The sequence below is a fragment of the Ahaetulla prasina genome, chromosome 3, assembly GCF_028640845.1.
Source record: "Ahaetulla prasina isolate Xishuangbanna chromosome 3, ASM2864084v1, whole genome shotgun sequence".
Classification (NCBI taxonomy): domain Eukaryota; kingdom Metazoa; phylum Chordata; class Lepidosauria; order Squamata; family Colubridae; genus Ahaetulla; species Ahaetulla prasina.
Window position 1 is genome coordinate 56149244 of NC_080541.1, and position 23310 is coordinate 56172553.

General features: G+C 34.7%; 1 protein-coding gene across 6 annotated transcripts in view; it reads left to right on the forward strand.

Moving 5' to 3' along the window:
- The window catches only part of ZNF521 (zinc finger protein 521), a 326962-nt gene that overhangs the window by 25907 nt on the left and 277745 nt on the right, over nucleotides 1-23310 (forward strand). For all 6 annotated transcript variants that reach the window (XR_009154262.1, XM_058175908.1, XM_058175909.1 and 3 more), the window contains 2 exons: nucleotides 2835-2891; nucleotides 15324-15503. Coding sequence is in view for 3 of the 6 variants with exons in the window: in XM_058175904.1 (XP_058031887.1) it covers nucleotides 2835-2891; nucleotides 15324-15503 (237 nt within the window). In the remaining 3 variants the exon portion in view is untranslated. The remainder of the gene's footprint in view (nucleotides 1-2834; nucleotides 2892-15323; nucleotides 15504-23310) is intronic.

The window sequence follows — 23310 nt, forward strand, 5'->3', positions numbered from 1 at the left end:
TATGATTGCACATCCTAATCTGTTAATGTTTTATACTGTATTATGTTTCTATGTGTGTGTGTGTGTTTGGTTTAATATTTATTAATTTGGAGCAGTTAGAACTATCTTAGTTAATCAAAAAGCACATTAACATTCACAACAAACAAGTGTAGTAGTGAAGTTGACAGAGCATCTACTGATGGTAGCTAGTCATATTCTGATTTTATCTAATGCTGTAGTTTTAAGATTTTGCTCCATAAGCTTCCATTGACCAAATTTAGAAAGTAAGAATAAGGCTTTGATTGATCTTATCAGGTGCTACACAATTCACATCCTTCACCGCAGGTAGGATGCTAGCGCCACAGTCACTATTATTAAGAATTTGTGGCATTGTCAGGCTGACTGCTGAGCTCATCCTGCAGTTTGTGTTTTTTAAAGGGCTTTTACTCCCAATATAATGGGGGGGATAAGTTTTCGTCTTCTGCAGAATGGCCACTCAGAAGAACACCTGGATTGACTTTTTTGGCTAAATCTGATCTATGTCAAGCTTTATAATAGCTTTAAGCCATTCAAATTAAAAATACACATGATTCAGTGATATTAGACATAGATGTTTCAATTTAAGTATGTCTTAAATATTTGAAATATATTTCTGAGTCATTTTGTTTTATGGGTACTATTTTCTCTGTAGCTATTTAGTATTTATAATTCATAGTCATTATAAACATTGTTCTGTAGTCTTCATTTATTTAAGGTAACCAGTCAGAAGAGAAAGTTGTAAAGACTCTTGCTTTTCTTTTCTTTTTCTTCTACATCTCTCTCTTAAGTAGGAAGGAATTAAAGTCATCATGATGATATACTAAATTTTGATTTTCTGTTTCAGTTACTTAGTAAAAAAAAAAGCAGTATTAGTCCTAATTCCAAATTGATTCCACAAATTGATATCTCTTGTGTATTAAGCTTTATTTAACCATGCCAATTTTCTATATTTGACTGAAATGGCAAAAATACTTTGTTGTAGTTTTTACGAGGAAGTTTTATTAGAAGAGGAGATAAAAACCCGACAGCCTAAGACCCCTTTGCCTCCTGTTGAAAACATCCATAGTTTGCAATTATGTTATGAATCATGTTTTACAGTTTTACAGTATTTATAAAATAAATTTAAGAGCTTCTTATAATTCAGTAAGCAATGCAAAATATTTCCCCTGACTCATACCAATACTATTAGTTGTTAGTCCTGATTTGTAATTGCAAACTCAAAAAGAATAGAAGGAATCATTGATTGAGTCCAAGAACTATAAGTGAGTGAAAAGTAAAAGCAGAGACTTTGACATTTACTGGAATATTGGAATATGCTACTGCTGACTGCAAGGAAATAAGATAAATTCTTTTCTGATTCTGCAAACATGACCAGAATGTCTTCTTCCATCTACTGGCATTCATCCCCTTCATATCACTCATCTAAAATATTGTTATTAAAACATGCTGCTGATTTTTTTGGGAAAGGTTATCTGAGGGCAGGAAGCCTTTTAGTCCTTTAGGAATCTTTGAGGAAAGACAAATAAAGAATAAAATCCTGCAGGCATATATGTAAGAGATAGACCTTGTATTGCAATATCATGATACAGGTTTTGTCCTTTTGAAAAAGTTTACTAATTGAATGAATACTTCTGCAAAAGACTACTCTTAGCATTCTCAAAGTGCTGCTGCACTTTCATTCTGTTTACTAGATACTAAGGAAGAGATTGAGAATACGTTTCATAGACTTTATACCTGTCTTCACTACCATCTGGCAAACATATGCAAGCAAATAGAAGGGTCAAACATTTAGGTGCAGTGACACATATACAATGGCTTAAGTAGGGATCGGCTGAATGTACTTTCTAGTATTCTAATCATAGGAGCTAGGCAATCCATGGGGGATCTGCCTACCAAAATATTCTTAATTATTTTTCACAATACTTGACATAACTTTCATATCAATAGATTATATTTTCCCTTATCTGCCTACTCGCTATAGAATATTACACTACAATTCAGTAAAAATTGTATCAAGAATTAAGTATATTGTAAAATAACTCCGTTATTATAATTATTATACATTATCTCAAGTTTGTGAAAACATAGGTATAGGTAATTTGTGTATGTGTGTGCATGAATGTGTGAATAAAATGCCCATCTTGGCTTTGTGACTATTGCATAAATCCTTTGCTTTAATGATGGAAAAGAGGTTCAATATTCTACTGCACATTACTAGGTTTTGTGCTTAATTGAATGGTGTTAAAAAAAGTAATTTTCTTTCTTTGCAAATTGCTATGGTGCCGGATTCTGGTTCTACAGCCAACTGTCAATTACCTGGATAACTTCAGTGCAATGAAGCTGACTATAACTCAGGCAAATTGAAAGGGTTACTGGAATGAGAAATCTGCACTGATGTGGTACATTGAGTAGACAAGTTCTATATTCAAAGTTCTACATCTTTTGATTTAATAATATTTGGATTAAGTTTAAAATTGTAATACATTTCCAAATTTATGGGTTAAGAAGGTGCTATTTCTTGGTACTTGTGCTAGCTGGATTTTCAAGTAAGAATATGTTTTGTGGCAGTTGCTATGGCCTGGACTGATTTTTCTTAAAACGTGCAACATTTTTGAATAGTTTCAAAACTATTGAAACTATATTTGGTTCAAGTTCCTTTTAGATAATCTTGCACCAGGCAAGTAAATTTCTTCAACATGAAAAGGGATGATAGCTAAAAACAGAACAAGGTGAAACAGAAATGTCAATGTTTTGGATATTTTAAGGCATTTACCTTACTTACTGCTTTCTTGTTTATTTTTATCTTCCCCTGACAGTAGAAGAAAATGAATCAGAGGACCAGGAAGGAGTGGAACAATCAGCAGTGCCAACAGGTAATTTCCATGCCAACCATCATGTTTCTCTGTTTTTCAAAAACATGATACATGTTTGGTTTGTTCTCACCATGCAGAAAACAATGGAACATTTAAAGAGTGATATAGACCTCTAAAAGTGCCTTTTTTGTAAACATGAGTTCTCTTTCAGTTATTCTGTTATTACATAGATAATGTTCTATTACACTTCTGAAGCAGATCTGTGTACAAATTAGCTATTTGTTGATTTATTTTCTAGAAGACCAGTTTTTCCATTCATTTTATACAGGATCATCTGCCTATTTTTCAAAATAGTGGAAGCTTACACATGGAGTGTGAGTTTATCATAAGGAAGTAGCAAAAGAAGAATAAAACTTATTTACATTGCTCTGGCACATGCACATTTCTGGATTGTGGCCAGGCATTTCTGCAGGCTGGTTACTTTCACAAATAAGCATGCAGTTTAAATCTTAATCCACTGATTTTGTTAGCAGTCACTGAGCCCTACATTTAAGTCACTGGGAGTTATGCTGATAAAGACTTAGTTCAGTAAGCAAGATTTTAGGTTGGAAATTTGACCTGTTCATTATAATAGGGGTTAATAGCATGTTGCTTCTTAAAACAGCTCTCTTTAGTTTTTGCTTTTCCTTTGAAAAATAATTGTGCTATAGTTCAGGGACAATTAAGTCTTTTAGTTTGTTTGATTAGTTGTTCCGGAAATAATAATTAAATATTCTTTGTGAAAAAATGTGATTGTACTGTATGTTTTATTAGTATTGGTTTATAGATTAATGTATAAGGATCCCAGCAATCTTAAAAAGAAATAATACTGTTTTAATTGTGCTTTTCCTATATTTAAGAAGCTAAAAATACATATTGCAACTGCACAAACCAGATTTCCCCAATTATGTGCTTTCATAATTGCCAGTTTAATAATCCCAACCAACAGAAGGCAATTCTTATGCCTGCTGGGATTAAAGTCCAGTTAAAGTCCAACATATTTGGAGAGCTTCTAGGTGAAGAAGACTGGTAGATCTGGCTGGATGATTATTTGATAAAGTGAATTGGAATTAAGCAATTAGTTATGTAATTAATTAATGATTTTCTGCTCTCAATAAAACTAGATTTGCATCCAAATTTCTGGAATATTGCATATGTTATATTTTTCTATTGTAGCAATCCAGTACAGCAGATTAGCTGTTTAACTACATAATTTTTTAAATCTGTTTTTAGATATTTATATAACTGATTGGAGAAATGAATTTGTATTTGAAAGAAAGCAGGAGTTTAATTTGCATAATTATTGTGAGGGTAGGAATCTATTTTCCAGTGTGTTTGTCTTGTCAGTTTTCAAATACCTGTAGTAAGTGATATTCCTTGTTGCTGTTTAGTTTTAGGTATTTGCACTAAAATATAACTGACTATTTGGCATGTAATCTAAACTGTCAAAAAAACTATGCTGCACAGTATACACACACATTCAATAATTCATGTTATCTTACTGATATTAGAATGTATTAGAATGCCTTATTTACTTCAATATTTAAGTACTATTAGAAATACCTAGATGGGATGAGTGATACCTCGTTCCATATAAGATCTTTAGAAAAAAATAAAAAGATTATCACGTTTTTATTTCTTTCATATATCTCTGTTATCTCTATCTCTAATCTATATGTCTTATAAGACAGCTGGGTGTGTGTCTGTCTGTCTGTCTATCCCCCCCCCTCCTCACAACACACACATATTTGTAAAATAAATAATAGTTAAAAATCATGGAAGAAACAAATATTGTTGTTCTGTATCATGGTAAAAGAAAACCATGGAAAAAGGAGAGAAATTTGTGCAAGAAACAGAAAGCTGTTATGCCAGGCCTGAATAGCTTTAAATTTATAGAACAAACAAATTTATTTCTGAAGATGGTAGTGAATTGCAAGGATGAATTGGTCAAAGTTCAACACGCAACAATTTGTAAACTACTTTTTTTTGCTACTTTCTTGCCACAACACACATAGATACTAATTTCTCTACAAGATTTTAGTCAGCTAATTATGCAAGCAGCATTCAGCTAATGCATACAAACATATTCGGGTCTCCCTCCCTTCTGCCTTCAAAGGAATGTAACAAATTGTTTTATGGTCCACTAGTTCTATCACAGTTTTTATACCATTCCAAGGTTAATTATCTTCCTCCTTGGAATAATTTTACTTCTTCTAATAAAACAGTGTGCCTTTCCTAAGCTGTGCCTAGGAGTGTAGTTCTTACTACATTCCTCAAAGAGTTAATCAAGGGTTTCAATTATAGCTTAGCTGGCAGCTTCTCAGAGTTGGGACAACCCTGATCCTCTTTTTGGAGTTCTGAGTTATTTTCTTCCTCTGCATATCTGCATAGCATAGACCCCTCTCTGCATAGTCTTACTTTCTGTGACCTTAATTCATTACGGAATCATTGTGAAAGTTTTTTCAGCAAACTTCCTAATTCCACCTTTGATTCTTTTATTTTTATTAAAAAGTTTAAAAAATTTTTTTACCCATACATCCCCTCCTCCTCCCACCAACCCTGCCCCCTCGCCCCTCCTCCCTTCACCCAATCCCTTCACCCACCCCAGACTTCCCAGAGCAGTATACAGGGTATAATATCTAACAATCATAAGCTAGAATACACAAACTATCCATAGACTCCCATCCATCACCTAGAACCTTAACTCCCCTTCTCCATAGTAAAGAAAAAGAAAAAAAAAGAAAGAAAGAAGAAAATATACAGTACATTCTATTCATATAGGCTATTTGATAGTTCTTAATCCAATATTTGTTCTAAAAATAGTCTATCCATCTTCTCCTTTCCAATATACAACTTTCTTGTGGATAATCTTTCTGGTACGCTGAGATTTCCGCCTTCTCCAGTAAGTTCACTGCTTTTAGTGTCCAGTCTTCAATGATAGGCAAATGTTCCATCTTCCAATATTGCGCTTCCAGTAATCTAGCTACTGATATTTAATTTAAAATCAATTTACGCCCTTAAACGTTATCTTCTTATTCAAAATATTTTGTATAATCCACCAAATTTATATATCCACCATATATAATAATACATAGTATCAGGCCAACCAGATCTCCAACATTTAAATTATAGTCTCAAATACATACACACCAGTATTTAGAATCTAGATATCATCTCTAAGACATTTTACAAAATTTTCCTCTTAAATTTTACTTATATAAATTTAACATTTAGCCCAATTTCCCCTTTTATCATACAGTCTTTAACTAATTCCATTTCTTATTCTATTTTTATCAACACCTTATACAACCCTAATTAATTTTTGTCCAGAATAACTTAGTTTTTAACAAATCCACCATATATAATCAAATAACATTGCATTTAAATTCCAGATCATCTACAAAACATTTTATAAAACTTAACTAATTCCATTCCCTATTCTATTTTTATCAACACCTTATATTCCCAAATCAAATAACATTACTACAAATACTTCTTCAAAATTTGAACACATACACAATACTTTTTAAATATATTCAAAAAATTTCAGTTATGATTTACTCTTTCCCATAAAAAGAAACTCTTTTCGCTTGATATTGCTGCTTCTTTACTCTTTGTTCTTTTTGTTTAATATCTATTCTTTGCTCATTTAAATCCCCTACTTTTTCCAGTGTTTCTTCTTCAGCAATTGCCATCCCAACTTTAAATTGTGTGTGCTTTACTTCCTTCTCTCACTTTTCTCCAATCTCTATTTCGCTTCCCATCTTAACTTCTAGCAGTGGTGGACTTCCAGCCTTTAAAACATTAGTATAAAAATCTCTTGCTTTAAAAACTGTGTCAAGATGATATTTTCCTCCTTTATAATTTACTGTTGAAGTGCTGTCCCGGTGCGTGGAGGCCGTACGGGTCTGGATGGGGAGAAACAGGCTCAAGCTTAATCCCTCCAAGACGGAGTGGCTGTGGATGCCGGCACCCCGATTCAGTCAGCTGCAGCCGCGGCTGACTGTTGAAGGCGAGTTATTGGCCCCAAAGGATAGGGTGCGCAACTTAGGTGTCCTCCTGGATGAATGGCTGTCGTTTGAAGATCATTTGACGGCCGTCTCCAGGGGGGCCTTCCACCAGGTTCGCCTGGTTTGGCAGTTGCGCCCCTTCCTTGATCGGGATGCCTTGTGCACGGTCACTCATGCGCTCGTTACCTCTCGCTTGGATTATTGTAATGCTCTCTACATGGGGCTCCCCTTGAAGTGCACTCGGAGGCTTCAGTTAGTCCAGAATGCAGCTGCGCGGGTGATAGAGGGAGCTCCGCGTAGCTCCCATATAACACCGCTCCTGCGCAGACTGCACTGGCTGCCTGTGGCCTTTCGAGTGCACTTTAAGGTGCTGGTTACTACCTTTAAAGCGCTCCATGGCTTAGGGCCTGGGTACTTACAGGACCGCCTGCTGTTACCACATGCCTCCCACCGACCCGTGCGCTCTCACAGAGGGACTTCTCAGGGTGCCGTCCGCCAAGCAATGTCGGCTGGCGGCCCCAGGGAAGGTCCTTCTCTGTGGGGCTCCACACTCTGGAACGAACTTCCCGGGTTTACGCCAAATACCTGACCTTCGGACATTCCGTCGCGAACTGAAGACACATCTTTTTATTCGCGCGGGGCTGGCTTAAATTGAATTTTATCAAATTTTTAAAATTCTTATTAACTAATTTTAAATGGGGTTTTTAGCTTACTGTATATTTTAATTTTCAGGCCAATTTTAAAATAAGTTTTTTAATTGCATTTTAAATTATATATTGCACTGTTTGTTTTATTTTTGCCTGTACACCGCCCTGAGTCCTTCGGGAGAAGGGCGGTATAGAAATCAAATAAATAAAAAAATAAAAATAAAATAAAATACTGTTAGTCCAGCTGGAACACCTATCTATACTGCATCTGACGATTTCTAAATTCATCCACAAGAAAGTAAACTCCTTTCTAGATCTTAACATTTTAGGAGGAATTTCTTTGAACACTAATATCTCTTGTTCTGATATTTGAATTTTATTTTTATAAGATACTTGTAAAATTTCATTCGGAATCCTCCTAGTTGTAAAATAGCTAACAACATCTCTTGGTAACTGTCTCTGACTGGCAACCCAGGAATTAACAAAACAATTTTTTTTCTTATTTTCTTATTTTCTTTGAGACCTCTCACTCTCAGGGCAAATTCCATCGATCTATATTGCAGCAAAACCAACTCTTCGTCTTCCCTGTTCATCTTTGTCTGGACCCTCCTCTATTTTCCAAATTCATATTAGCTTGATTAATTTCTTCCACTCTTCCATCCAACTGAACCGTGTAATCAAACGATCTTTGAAATACTGCCACCACATCTTCCTTTATATCCTTATTCCTAGTTTCAATAATGTCTTTTATTTTAGATATTTCCTCTTCAAGCGCAGTAAATTTTTGATCTATAACAGAGGTTTGAAAGTCTAGAGCTTCTTCTAAAAGACCTTTTAAAAATTCCTTCAAATCTTCTTGTAGCTTTTGCATTTGAACTGGCAAAATCCCAACATCCTTAATAACACCAAACTTTGTTTGCTTAGAAGCCATTTTTCACTTTAATTTTACCTTACAACCGTCTCAATGAGTTCAATAAATCTTCAAATCTTTTCATAAACTCTGTATTTGGGTTAGGTAAATCAATTCTATAGTCCTTCCACTTTTCACTTTAAAATTTCTTGATGTAAATGTAAAATCCGGCTAATTTAAAGAAGACTGAGAGCACAACAATGTTAACAAAGACTTCCTTAAGTTTCACTTTCACACCCTTTTAAGTGCAGGTGCCATTTCTTTTGTTCTTCTTAATTACAGTCCGGGAACGGAGTTAAGGTCTGGTACTTGCCATTGCCAGTGCTCCTGTCATTGCTTTGTCTTCTTTAATCAAATTGAATCTTCATCTTGAAGCAGAGGGGGTTGTGGTGTTTTGTTCTGCTTAAAAAGCAGAAATGTCTCGGATCCGGAGCACTGTTGAGTTTTCCAGGGAGCTCTCATCCTTCTAGCCCCAGAATTATTCCTGGGGCTTTTTGGGGAGCTCTACCTCCACCCAATTGCTCACCTTTCCCTCTTCTCCCGAGGGAAAGGTTTCCGAGCCGCCAGACAGCTGATTTTCACTGTCTGAACGGCTCTACGCGATCGCGGGGCTGGCGGTCTGAAAAGACCGTCTTCAACACCTACGGTGCCACCGGAAGTCTCATTCCACCTTTGATTCTTAACTACTTTCCTTTTCTCCCTCTCTTAGCCCAAGCTTTGTGTCTCTCCTTAGCCATTTCCTTTGCTATAAACATTCTGCCAGCTTCTCAGCCATTTTAACTTTGCTTTCAAGTAAGAGAGTTTGTATGTGAGAACTGTAGAAGTACAGTTTGTATATCTGGGAGATATATGATCGGTTGACAGAGAGTTATCGTCTGTATTCTGCCACAGAAAAATGTCAATTAAAATTATTTATATATTCATATATCCTGGTCAGTGTTGATCCTGGCAATTGACTGGACTTGTGTCTGAGCTATTTTTTAGCTGTACGTGTATTCGTTGACTTATGAGAGTTCATTTAGTGACTATTACAGCAGCACAGAAAAAAGTGACTTATGGATGTTTCTCACATTTATAACCTTTGCACAATGTGCATGTACCGTATTTTTAGGAGTATAAGACACACCAGAGTATAAGACACACCTTATTTTTTAGGGAAGGAAAATAAGAAAAAAGCTGATTGGCAGGTGGATTGGCCTCCTGAAATACCCCCAATCAGCTGTTCCCAGAGGTGAATTTTAGCAACATGTTCCTTGGTTGGGAGCTCTGTGCCTTACTTTTTTTTCTGCCTTTAAAAATTCTGAAACTCTGTTTCAGAAACAACTTTTTTCTGCCTCTTAAAGCTTCCGAAAAAGCTTCCGAAAAAAAATCCTCTGAAGCTCTGTTTGGGAGCTTCTTTTCTAAAGCTTTGCTTCTGATGCTTTTTTCACCCTCTGAAACCTCCATTTGAGAAGCTGGGCTACATTTGGAGTATAAGACACACCCAGATTTTCACCCTCTTTTTTGGAGGAAAAAGATGCGTTTTATACACTTGGCAACTGGCATGTATTTATGACTGTGTCCCAGGCCTGTGTGATCACCTTTTGTCACCTTCTGATAAGAAAAGTCAGTCGGGAAGTCAGATTCACTTATCATGTCATGTCATTAACAACTGCAGCAATTAACTTAGCAAACGTGGCACATGTAAAATGGAGCAAAACTCACGTAACTGTCTTGTTTAGAAACAGAAATTTGAGGGTCAGTTGTGGTCATAAGTCAAGGACTACCTTTATATTTGGAAGTGGTTTGTCTTCTCCCCAGGTTTGAGAGAGAATGACTGACTCAAAGTCACGCAGCAGACTTTGTGACTAAGGCAAGAGTAAAATTTATAGTCTTCCAGCTGATTCAAATTTGATTGTTTTGAAGACAAACAAGTATAAGAAGTTCTCTACATAAGGTCTGAAGTTTCTCAAGTAATACTTGGTATCAGAGCTCTGGCTGTTTCCATTAAATGTGCTTTTTATGGAGTACCAAGTTATAAATGTAGTGCAGCTACGGCATATTAATCTTACTGCAGAGATTTAATGAGGCAGTTGTTTTGCAATGGACACTGTTGGGAGCAGACAACGATAGAGTTTTACTTCACTGCTGAACTGCAGAAATATTCCTTTCCTGGTCATAATTATAACCACATGATCTCTTAGTTTTCCTTTCTTTTGCCAACACTTTTCCATGCAGAAGTGGCTTGGAAGGAGGTCCATTAAAACGCAGTCAAATGGACTGGAAACTGGGCTTTTTTCCTGGTTAGCATGACGTTTCAGGCTCTTGCTCAGCTACGGATCTGTGCTTCATGGAGAAAAATATTTAAGATGAGTTTTCAAGCATACATATTGTCTGCTGGGATGGCGGTTAGATAGCCGTTACTTAAATTTAAATTTGATTTTTGTATAGGTTATTAAAAGTAAGTGTTCTAAGACTAGAGAAGGATTTCTGCCTTTAAGGTTGGCCTTAAACCAAAATCTTACTGGAAGTTCATTGACATTCTTAGATTTACTACTTCTAATTCTTTTAAGCATTTTATTTTTCATTTTCCTCCAAAGTTGAGGTTTCATTGGATCAAGTTACAGCAATAATATCTCTTGTGAGGAGAAAGATGAGGGGGAGAAAGTCAATGGGGACAAAAAGCTATGGGAACATATATAGTTTAAATTTCTATTATTATAAATAACTAACATAAGCTAGAAAACTAGCAGTTCATTTATATACCATATGAATAGGTAGAATTTATTTCAGCGCTCTTTTTTATTACATTTAGTAATTCTGCAGCATGTTGTATTGGCAGATAAACATGCTGAAATAGTTAATATTAAATATGATTTCCAAACATCAGTCTAGTTTGTTCAACTAGTCCGCTCTGGTTTGAGGCTTTAAGTTTTTAAGAATTTATACTGCGGCTGCAATTCAGTAACAAATCTGCAAGTAGAAGTAGAAAGATTATTTCTGTGTTTATCAGTAAATTTTTCGAATTTCTTAGTTTGGTTCACTCATGCATATTTTCACAAAATACATCTCTTTTAAAAAGTGTGGTTTCAATACCGTTATTCCCTTCAGGAGATCATTATTCAACAAGAGTTTATCTCTTCTGGTAATCATTAGGTGAATATTTTTTATCTAGGTTGACACTTGCCTATTAAAGGTTAAATTTCTCTAATAAATCTGTTATTTAGAGCCACTGACTGTAAGGAAAATTATGAATCTACTTAAAACACTTTAAGAAAGTATGTATTTAGAAAAGTTTAAATGATTAGAAGTGGCAATATGATAAGTAAGGGTATTTGAAAGATAACTTAGCTTAGATAAATGGGTCATCAGAACAGATATGCAAATCAATTCGTGATTGAAAAGTAATTTCAAAGGAAATCATTTTTCTCATCTAAGTATATCAAATTTGAAATCATAAAAACTGGAGCTAGACTTTTATAATGCCTGTCTTAATAAAAACTAGTTTAGAACTAAGAAAAAGAATGTGCTCAATTTTGTATGCAAACATGTTAGACCTGGAAATTAGATGTAGAATTCCTATTTTGAAGGTCATCATTCATAAAATAATTCTCAAGCATATGGGCAATTGGCAATATTTAGTTATTTTTATATCAGAACTAGTCTAAAATAGACTGGAAGATAGTAATGTAGAGTTGATGTCATAACATTTGCCCCAAAAGTATTTGAAAAGAATTGATCTGGCATTTCATGCTTAAAGTCTAAAGTATAGGTTGACACCAACTAGATGCGTGCAAAAGGTTTTGATTTCAATATGTCCTGTTTAAGTTTTAAACAGTTGTTTTTAACCAGCCATATGAACCATTTCACTGATATTCAAAATCCTTTTATATGAATCTGTAACTCTGCTTTCAGTATCAATGACTTTATAGTAGGAGTACCTTTTCAGAGAAAAAAGTTGGAATGGAAAATATATTCATCAAGAGAAGGCAGAAGCTGCCACAATTCATTACACAGGGGCTGTGACTGAACCCAGTCTCATGGGTTTGTCCCCTTAAGAATTGACCTAAAAACTAACATTGCATTTTGCTAGAACATATATTCTGAAGTAACAGTAGCAGGAACTAAGTTGCCTGATTTCTGTCCCAGTAGTTTTAAATCTGTAAATGCAAAGTAGATATAACTCTGCTTTTCTCACCCAGTGACTTCTATTATATAATTTGGGAGTGGGGAGCCCTTGTAGGACTGATTATCCTAAGCAAGGCTTCATATCCCAAACTCTCTGCCTGTATACTCATGTCTGTTATATTATTGGGTTCTTGTTAATGGACAGCATTCAATAATAATAAACACTGAGTATACTTGCATCCCTTTCTCCCTTCACTTAAAGTGAAGTAACTTTAAAACAGATATGATTGTAAACTTTATGTGCAGTATTCCAGTACTGTAGTCATGTTAAAATTCAGATTGAGTGCCCATCTTTGCCTGAGTCAGTTTTACGAGATGAATTTGGGAATCTGACCTGAATATCTAATAGCATGGATTATGCACGTTGCTTTCCAACAAGTGTTTAATGATATCTGGGTCAGTTTGCAATAGTTACAGACAATTATCTCTTTTCCTTTGTCACTTATAACCTAGTAGCATTTTTAACAGCTAGACTAAAGTAGATGCAAAGGCTGGAAATGTACTTACAAGTAAATTTGGCAGTTTTGTTAGCATGTTTGTTGTTGTTAGTTATGAAGTCATGTCCAACCCATTGTCACCCCATGGACAATATTCCTCTAGGCCTTCCTGTCCTCTACCATCCTCTGGAGTCCATTTAAGTTCATACCTACTGCTTCAGGGACTCTATCCAGCCACCTCGTTCTCTGACGTCCCTTTCTTCTTTTGCCGTCAATCTTTCTCAGCATTAGGCTCTTCTCCAGTGAGTCCTTCCTTCTCATTAGGTGGCCAAAGTATTTGATTTGTTAGCATATATATGATTAAAGCAATATAAGATATAATGATTTTTCAGATAAAGAGCTAGTTGCAGGAATTATGCTAAAGTAAGATTTTTATTTTTATTTATTTGCATCTTGCCTTTATTATTTTTACAAATAACTCAAGGTGGCATCTCTATCTTTTGCTCTGTTGTATTTTTTGAATGAGCTAATAGTGTTATATCCTATTTTTAAATCAGGAGTCTAAGGTGAGTTAGGTAAAGTTCTATTTTTCCCTTAGCCAATCCTCTGTGAGATACGTTGGACTCAAAATTAACAATGACCTTTAGAACTGAGTAGAGATTTGAATCTAGATCTCCCCACTTCAAGTCCAATATGCTAATACACTTAGATTCTTCAGGGGAAATATTCCACTACAGTATCCAAGCATATTTTATGTAAGCTGCTTGATTGCATCTGTGTCTATAAGTATTTTGCAATAGTTTTTAATGACATTTTATATTTATTAATTTCATTCATTCATTCAATTTCTATAGCTGTCCAACTCAGCCAAATGACTCTGAGTAGCTTACAATTTGTTTTTCTTTTTCTCTTTTATTTCCTTTTATATGAATATACTTAGAATAAATAATAATATTAACATCTTGCTTAGAATTTTAGAGATTTCTAATTATGTTTTAAAGGACACAATCCCCACAGTTCTGCAAAATAAATAAATGAAATATTAAACTTCAAGATCTATTAAAATTATTTACTAATATTTTATTCTTTTATCTACTACTTTTCACTTTTCTTTCTTTTCTCTCTTTCTAGTTATTCTTTTTGTTTATAATGTTTTAAGGAGGAAAAACAAATAGGATAGAAATGCTATCTTTCCTATGTTATGTTTTCAGAACCATAATCTGAAAACAGCATAACAAAAAGTTTTAAAGAGTTGACTTTTCACTAGTCATTTACCAAACTGAAGTAGTATTGGATGATGCTTAGATTTTCTTTATAGCAATAGCACTTAGACTTATAAACCGCTTCAAAGTGCTTTTACAGCCCTCTCTAAGCAGTTTACAGAGTCAGCATATTGTCCCCAACAATCTTGGTCTTCATTTTACCAATCTTGGAAGGATGGAAGGCTGAGTCAACCTTGATCCAGTGAGATTTGAACTGCCAAAGTGCAGCTGAAGTAGCCTGCAGTGCTGCACTCTAACCCCTGCGCAACCTCGGCTCTTTATACAAGGAGTTTGTCACAATCTGTTTCAGTAAATTATATTTTGTACTAAACTCATACTTTCTATTCCTGATTTGGAACTAGATTATCTGCTGGATCTTTATTTCACCTTATTAAGACAAATAATGATGCAAAACGGCCTCTAGAGCAAATTATTCTCTGCAGATTAGTGCATCCTTATTTAATTAGTAGACAGGTTAAATCATTCTAGAACAATGCATTGATTTTTAATTTTCTTTTGCAATAAAAGCTGTTCATTTGGCTTTTTATTAATATCAGTTTCATTCTCATGGCAGCAAGTTAGTTCCAGCATTAAAAAAAGTTAAAACCTGGCTTTATTCCCTGAAACTTTTTTTTTTTAAAAAAAACTCTTTTTCATTAGATGGTGCTGCATTGTAGAAGGGATTTATTCTTTTAAATTATTCAAGTGATGAAAAGCCCCCAATAGTTGCATTAAAGTTGACAAAATTAACTGTGACAAATGGAAGCATTCCTTTTGCAGTAGGGAATGCTATTTGGGAAGAAAAGTAATTGAGAATGGAAAGGATAGATGCTTCCTCTGTTTATTGAGCTGTAAATTCTAGCATAATGTTCATGTTGTGCAGCCTCGAGCCAAAAGTATTTTTGTACCTGTTGAATAGCTTGAATAACAACAGTAATACAACAAATCCACCCAATGTCTAGTTTTAAACAGGATTGTTTCTTCCCAAACTCTGGAGTCATAATCTTAATTTTCTTTCAGATCTGAACTGTAAACTAGAAGACAGGACAGACGATAGAGAGTTGATAGATTGTAAGAAAAGACCGGAAGAAGGAGAGGAATTAGAGGAAGAAGCTGTGCACAGCTGTGACAGCTGCCTCCAGGTGTTCGAGTCATTGAGTGACATCACAGAGCACAAGATTAATCAATGTCAACTGACAGGTAAACAATACTTCTCATTTTGTATTTGCTTACACAGTTTTGTTTCTGATTTTAGGTTTCTTCTTCAATGACGCTCCTCTTAATTATCTCCTACCTCCCTTATTATCTTACTTTAAAAAAAGCACTTAAGAAATGCTCAAGTAAACATTCTCAAGTAGGGTTGAATGAGTTTAATCTTCATTTAGACTTGACTGTTTTTCTAGCCTATTCCAGCTTCAGTCCTATATTTTAATATACTGTTTACTGAAAAAATGGCATAGAATGTTTCTGTTTTTGCAAATCTGAACTTAGTGCAATTGCATTTAGGGGTGGCATGGTGGTTCAGCAGTTAAGATACTGGACTTGCTGGCTGGAAAACTGGCAGCCCAGGTTTAAGACCTGAGCACAAAGCAACAGGGTGAACTCCCGTCCTCATCCCAGCTCCTGCCAACAAAAGCATGCAAATGCGAATAGATAAATAGATACCATTTCAGTGAGAAGGTAACAGCACTCCATGATGTCATGCTGGTCACATGACCATGGCAATGCCTTCCTTTGACTCAATGGCCTTGAAACGGAGATGAACCCCCCCCCCCAAATAGTTGGAAATGATTAGTGGAGTAAAATCCTCAGGGACTTCTTTTTACAGCTACATTTCATGTTTAAAAATGTCATATAGGAAATTGTTAAGTACACTTCGAGAGAGAATCAACAGAATATGACAGTCTGATACATTGGGCACTATGAACTCATGAGAGGATCTTGCTCCTCATTAGAAAGAAATGGTCATTGATGTTTCATTTTTTTTGAATTCTAAACAAGTATATTTTGATAGAGTTTCTTAGTAATACTAATGTGATAATTGATTAGAAATCATTTGATTAAGCTATGATAGGCATTTTGATCATGAGACGTATGCCTTAATGTGCTTTACTCTTAACACTTTTATCTTTAGAGATCTGGGAAAATAATCAGGATACTTGCATAAAATTAAAAAGAAACATATTCCAAAGCAAAAAGAAAAGCATTGGGCATTTCCAGGAAAAAAAGGACATAAGAAATTCAGGTGTTTTAGCACCAACTTTATGTTTAAAATTAAAAATATGTGTCTCAGTGCTGGCAGCAGTTCTTGAGTTAAATAAAACCATTCCCTATAGAAATGACTTATTTTTTTCATTTAGTTGTAAAGAAGTTCAGATCTGACTAAGCTACTGAATATTGACCAGAGGAGACATGTTTATACTATCTTCAGTAATAAATTATTGTCCTGGAATGAATTATATGTGATTATTAGTTTACCGGATCATATGTAGCATCTACAAAATAATCTGATTATAATTATGAGCATGAAAAGTATCATTATTCTCGAACTCTTGGCAACAGAACATCCTCATTTAGTTCCTAAATATTTCAGTTAAAGAGATCTTTGGTCTGAGAATATATCCTGCAGAAAGCTCTAGTTCCAGATATGATAGGCTAAATAGGTCTAGATGAATCAGTTGTGTATCTCCATAGTAGTTAGAACAGGGGTCTCCAACCTTGGTTCCTCAGCCAGTTTTGGGACTCTGGGAGTTATAGTCCACAAGTCTTAAAGGGACCAAGGTTTAGACTATGAAACCTACAGCTACTTCATGGGTGATAAACAAAACATATTTAACTATCTTTGCCAAGAAGGAGCTAATGACAGCATATTTCTTTCCTGTTGTATTTATGTTGCTTTTTGTTCTTTTAAATAATACTTGAAACAAGGTGGTGTACATCACACCTTCCTTTTCATTTCAGCATTTTGATATATTCAACAATTTATTTAGCCAATTCTCATTTGTTCCTGGCAAGATGTTGATGTCTGTGGGAAGGTTTTTAACATCTCTTCTTCATTGTTACATTGTTTTGTTAATGCCTTCCAATCAGTCATTTTGTTTGTCTTCCTAGACCACAAAGGGATGACTTCATTCATTTTTTTTCCTGGCAAAACCTTTGTAATCCCATAATGTATGTCACCTGAAGTTGGGTGTTCAGTTGAGTGACTGCTAGCAGGGGAAGTGAAGCAAAAGGAAAAATTCCTGGAGCAGTACTCCTTAGATACTTTACTCCAGGTCATGCTTGAGGGCAGAACTTGCCATACTAAATGAGGGTTAAAATAGTTCTGCCACTTCAGTAAACGTTTTTCAAAGACAGGGACTGACTCCCTTAAAAAGCCTTTTGTCTCAGTGATTTGAAAAAATACTTATGGCTGATGGGTACAAATTAAAATAATTGAAAATAAATCAGAGGATTTAATTAAGCCTTCCTTCCTGCCGAATGAAGCTTACTCATTCACTCTAATTTCTAGAAATAACATAAACTAAGAAGACTGTATTTGTTTTAAGAATAGAATAGAATTTTTTTTTTATTGGCCAAGTGTGATTGGACACACAAGGACTTTGTCTTGGTGCATATGCTCTCAGTGTACATAAAAGAAAAGATACCTTTATCAAGATATAATTTACAACACAAATTATGGTCAATATATCAATATAAATCATAAGGATTGCCAGCAACAAAGTTACAGTCATACAGTCATAAGTGGAAAGAGATTGGTGATGGGAACAATGAGAAGATTAATAGTAGTGCAGATTTAGTAAATAGTTTGACAGTGTTGAGGGAATTATTTGTTTAGCAGAGTGATGGCCTTCGGGAAAAAACTGTTCTTGTGTCTAGTTGTTCTGGTGTGCAGTGCTCTATAGCGTCATTTTGAGGGTAGGAGTTGAAACAGTTTATGTCCTAAATGTGAGGGATCTATAAATATTTTCACGGCCCTCTTCTTGATTCATGCAGTATACAGGTCATCAATGGAAGGCAGGTTGGTAGCAATTATTTTTTCTGCAGTTCTAATTATCCTCTGAAGTCTGTGTTTTTCTTGTTGGGTTGCAGAACCGAACCAGACAGTTATAGAGGTGCAAATGACAGACTCAATAATTCCTCTGTAGAACTGAATCAGCAGCTCCTTGGGCAGTTTGAGCTTACTGAATTGGCGTAGAAAGAACATTCTTTGTTGTCCTTTTTTGATGATGTTTTTGATGTTAGCTGTCCATTTTAGAGAGTAAAGAGAGTAAGGTAGAATACAATTATCTTCTGAGTTCGGTTTTAAAGATTCTGTGTCTATTTTTACCTACTGGCAAATTTTGTATGAAATCAGTAATGTAAAATACAGAAATGCGATATTTATTGCCAAAATGATTTGTCCCAGTGTTCTGGAAGATTATTTAAGTGTATGTCAAGCCCAGTTAGAAGATGCAAGAAGCAAAGTTGTAGGTGTATGAACATATTGTTGTGTACAATTTATATGGTTGTTTTTCCAGTGAACGAAGAGGGATAAATCTTTAGATCCGAAAGCTGAGATTATGCACTTAATACAATATTTCTGTATGGACTTCTTGAGAATAACTATCATGGTATCTTATATGAATGACAGTCAAATTGTCATAACAGAAAACTGCTTGAATTAGGTATACCATGTCTATCATGCCATTTAAATAAAAAAAAAACATAATATATATTGATAATGTATTACTTAACATTGATTTTGTGACACGTGGAGAGATGGCCATCTTTTCCTGACAAAGTAAACTTTATTTAGTTTGAAACTTTATGTAGATTTAGGATAAATGTTTTCCAGCATTAGTTAAATTCTAATTCAAATTTATACAGAAATGAATCAGGATGATTTACTTCTCCTGATTTTGTGGATTTTGGAGGGATGAAAGACGTGTTTTCACAAAGGCTGTTTTGCTGTTCATATCTCATTCTGAATGAGCTTTCTCTGGTGAAACATTTGACTGGAAACCCCTGAAGACTTTTCTACTGACCTAAACTCTCTTCAGGGTTATCAAAAACATAACATTTCATCCTAAAATAGGATTCTTCGAAGGAAGATATTTAGGCCAATGTGCATGCTAGGATGCCCAATGCATTACTTTCAGGAAGTGTTCTTCCAGAGGTAGTCCTCAACTTATGATCACAATTTTGCCCAAAATTTCTGTTGCTAAGCAAGAAAGTTGTTAAGTGAGTTTTGCCCCATTTTACGACCTTTCTTGCCACAGAATCTGACTTCCCCATTGATTTTGCTTGTCAGAAGGTTTCAAAAGCTGAGCACATGACCCTGGGACATTGCAGCTGTCGTAAGTATGAACCAGTTGCCAGACATCCAAATTTAGATCACATGACCTTGAGGATGCTGCTATGGTTGTAAGTGTGAAAAAAGGTCATAAGTCACTTTTTTCAGCACCATGTAACTTTGAATGGTAACTAAATGAATGTTTGCAAGTCAAAGACTACCTGTATTAGCCTCACTAAAAAGTAACTGTTCTCTGGACAAGCCAGTGTCTTAATCCAAGTTGCTTTTTTTGATTCTAGCCCAGTATAAACTTGCGAACATAAAAGCTATTTTTATTCTGTACAGTTATACCTGAGATATATGCATATTTTGTTTATATAAACAGATAAAATGAAAATAGTTTTCTGCATTTCATCAACTTTTCCCTTTTGAAAATTCTTGAGAATTCTAGAGTGGTATAAAAGTATATTTTGAATTTAAATCTTGATACCTAAAACATTCCCATAAAAAGTAGCCGCATCTTTTCCGTTTTGGTCCAGGTTAAGGTTAAGGCCTACATGCTTTGCACAACCCAGTCAAATACTTGTCTAAAAAAGTTACTTTTTTACAGAATATGTTCACTGCACATAAAGAAAGAAACAAAGATCAGATCTCTGCCAAGATAATCCAAACTGTATGCCAAGAAAAGCTGAATCTAGCAACCTGTATGAATGATGTAATATTTTTTTTACTTCTTCTAGAGCAGATAGAAAAGTATTGCTCTATACTCCCAGGACTAACCTTTTTTAGGCATTTCTCTATCTTATGAGTTATTATCAAGCACTGAGCACAGTTTTGGAAATATAACTTCAAGCTAAAGATTTAGAAAGTTTTTTTTAAATGAAATTGTACTTTAAAGAAATTTGGTACTGTTACTACTCCAAAAATAATACTGAAAATACTGGGCACTATTTTCAGTATTTATATCCATCCAAATATCATAAGATTCTACCAACAAAAATATGTGGTTAAAACATAAAAAAATGCAATTATTTAATGTACGTTACTTCAAATTAGAAAGTAAAGCGTTAATGCAGCACAATAATGGGCAGTAATCATATTAACTGTATTTAATTAATTTGTTTTCCTTTTAATATAACCTGAAACCAAATCAATATAATTTTTGTCCAGACCATAGTTGCTTTTGGAAGTATCATTCAAAGGCCAAACATAGCCCCAGAGTCGCACAGCGCAGTATGCAAAATATTCTGAAAACTAGAACTCGTGTGGATTCACAAAGTAATATTAACACGCTGGCATACAGATATAACAAGAAGCAACTACTGAAGGTGATACTGCTGAGAGTTTTCAACAAACTTATACTGCAATTCCAAAATGGCTGATGATTGCAAAAAAAAAAACTTTGTTTAAAGGACGTTGTGTTTTTAATTCTTTATTTTGATTGAAAGGTCACCATACCTAGTAGGGGATGTCAGTTGGGAATAGTGTAAATGTAACAGAGATCTCTGACCTGTTAATAAGCTCCAGAAAGGAGATAGGTATCACTCCACAATGTGCCCTAGGGGTCCTTTCCTTTTAAACTTCAAGCAGTGTAGCTGGAACTGCTCAACTTTTTATTTCTTTCAGTTTTACCTTCAGGGGAAAATTGATCGATTTGGAGATGATTATTCCATAATCTCTGAATCTTTCTTTTTCCACATTGCACTGGGAATGCATTGAAGCTTAAAAGGTGGTATGTTACCTCTGAGCATTGTACAGTGAGCCCAAAGAATGTATGGGGACAAAAGTCGTCTTTAAACAAAACTAGTAGCAAACGTATTTTGAAGTATAATACTCATAATTTATACTGAAAATGTATCTTGAGTATGAAAAACTTGTTATGATTTAAGCATCCTTCTGATAATTTATATTATAATATTATGTGATAGTAGCATGACTTATAATAATAAAACTAGAATTGTGAATATTCCATAAATGTGAAATAAACCTTTGGTGCTAATAGTGGGATATCTAGTATTGCATAAACTGATGGAGCTCCTGCTTCTTGAGACCTGAGTGCCATGCTATGGGATGAGCTCCTGTTCTTGTCCCAGTTCTTGCCAGCCTTGCAGTTCAAAAGCATGCAAATGCAAGTAGATAAATAGTGGGAAAGTAACCGCGTTCTGGGTGCCTCTGCTTATAATCATGCTGGCCACATGGCCGAAAAAATGTCTTTGGACAGTGCTGGATACTCGGCTTAAAAATAGAGTTGAGCACCAACCCTTAGAGTCGGACACGACTGGAGAATTGAAACCTTTACCTTTTCACCTTTTATATTTGGTAAAAATAAATTTATGCAAGGATTAAAAAAAAACTTTCTGAAGTAACAAAGGAAAGAAAAAGTTTACCTTGATTTACCTTGTCTTTTGATTCACTGTGTCTTCTCAAAAACTATTTTTCAATATAGAGTTGCTATCCTTTTCTAAAGTTGCAACTTATATAGTAAGAATAAGAAGGTGTCATGGTGGTTTGTGTATGATTTTTGGAGTAAGGGAAGAACAAGAAAAATAATGACTAACAGAAATGCCTGTTTTTTTCTGTGCTTTTCTAACTGTGGATGGAAATAGTGTGTTTCATTTGTTTTTACTACTACATTCCAGCAGGAAGTCCAGCTTAATGACTAGAGGAGGGTTGGATGATCCCTGTGGAGAAGGTATTGGATGGGGTCAGATTTTTCAAACACAACACAAACCCTTTTACCAGATAAAAAACTTAACAAATAGATAAGAGGGACTTGCAGATACTTGTTAATTACATTCTTTTAATGAAACCAAAGATTCAGGCAAATGTATGCAAGTTTGAGACAAATGCATTATAAGAAAATCAATGCAGAACTATTCTGGTATGCATATTTTTTGAAAGCTAAAATGTAACTCATCTTTGACACACACTTTAAAATGTCTGAACTTCTCAGAATATGCAGACACTCAGATTAAATCTGTCTTTTATCCTGAAGCATTCTGTACTATCAAAACATTTTCACTTTGATTTTTGGTTTCAAACCATATTGCAGAGAAAACAATGTTAGTCTCTTGACCTTAGACCATGTCTTTCTGTATCAATGTTTGGATGGGTGGGTGGATGAGTGTTGTTGAATTTTTTTTCTCAGCAGGATAAATCTTTCACAAGTTGAATACAGACTTCTTAAACAATATTATTTCTTTTACAAATTCTAAATAAAGTTATTCAAGTTGTAGTCTGCATGTATTGGTAACTGGGGAAAGATTTCTCTGTTTGAATATTCAGGTAAATATGCTTTAGGGATAAGTATTAAAATCTATTTATTTAAGTTGTGCATATAGTATTGCTTTATATACACAAGTTATTTTCACTTGTATATAAACATGAAATAAAGTTATTCAGAGCATAACTTTACTTTGTGCATCTTTATGTACCTCACGTCTAGATAAGTGCATTGGATTGCGACTTTAGCTCCCAGAATTGCTCATTGTCTCTGTAATGCAATGTTCAGTTTTAAAAAATAGTCTCAATCCACCATTGACCCTTGCACTGAAATACAAAAGAAACTTTGCAGAGTGATTATATCTCTAGGGTTTGAACTGGGAAACTTATGGCTAGAGGCTGGTATCCGACCTTGTGAACTTTTTGAAAATGTTCACCAAGGCTTCAGAACAATGAAATAATGAAACTGACTAAGGAAATTTCCAGTAAATACACAGGTCTTGTATAAAT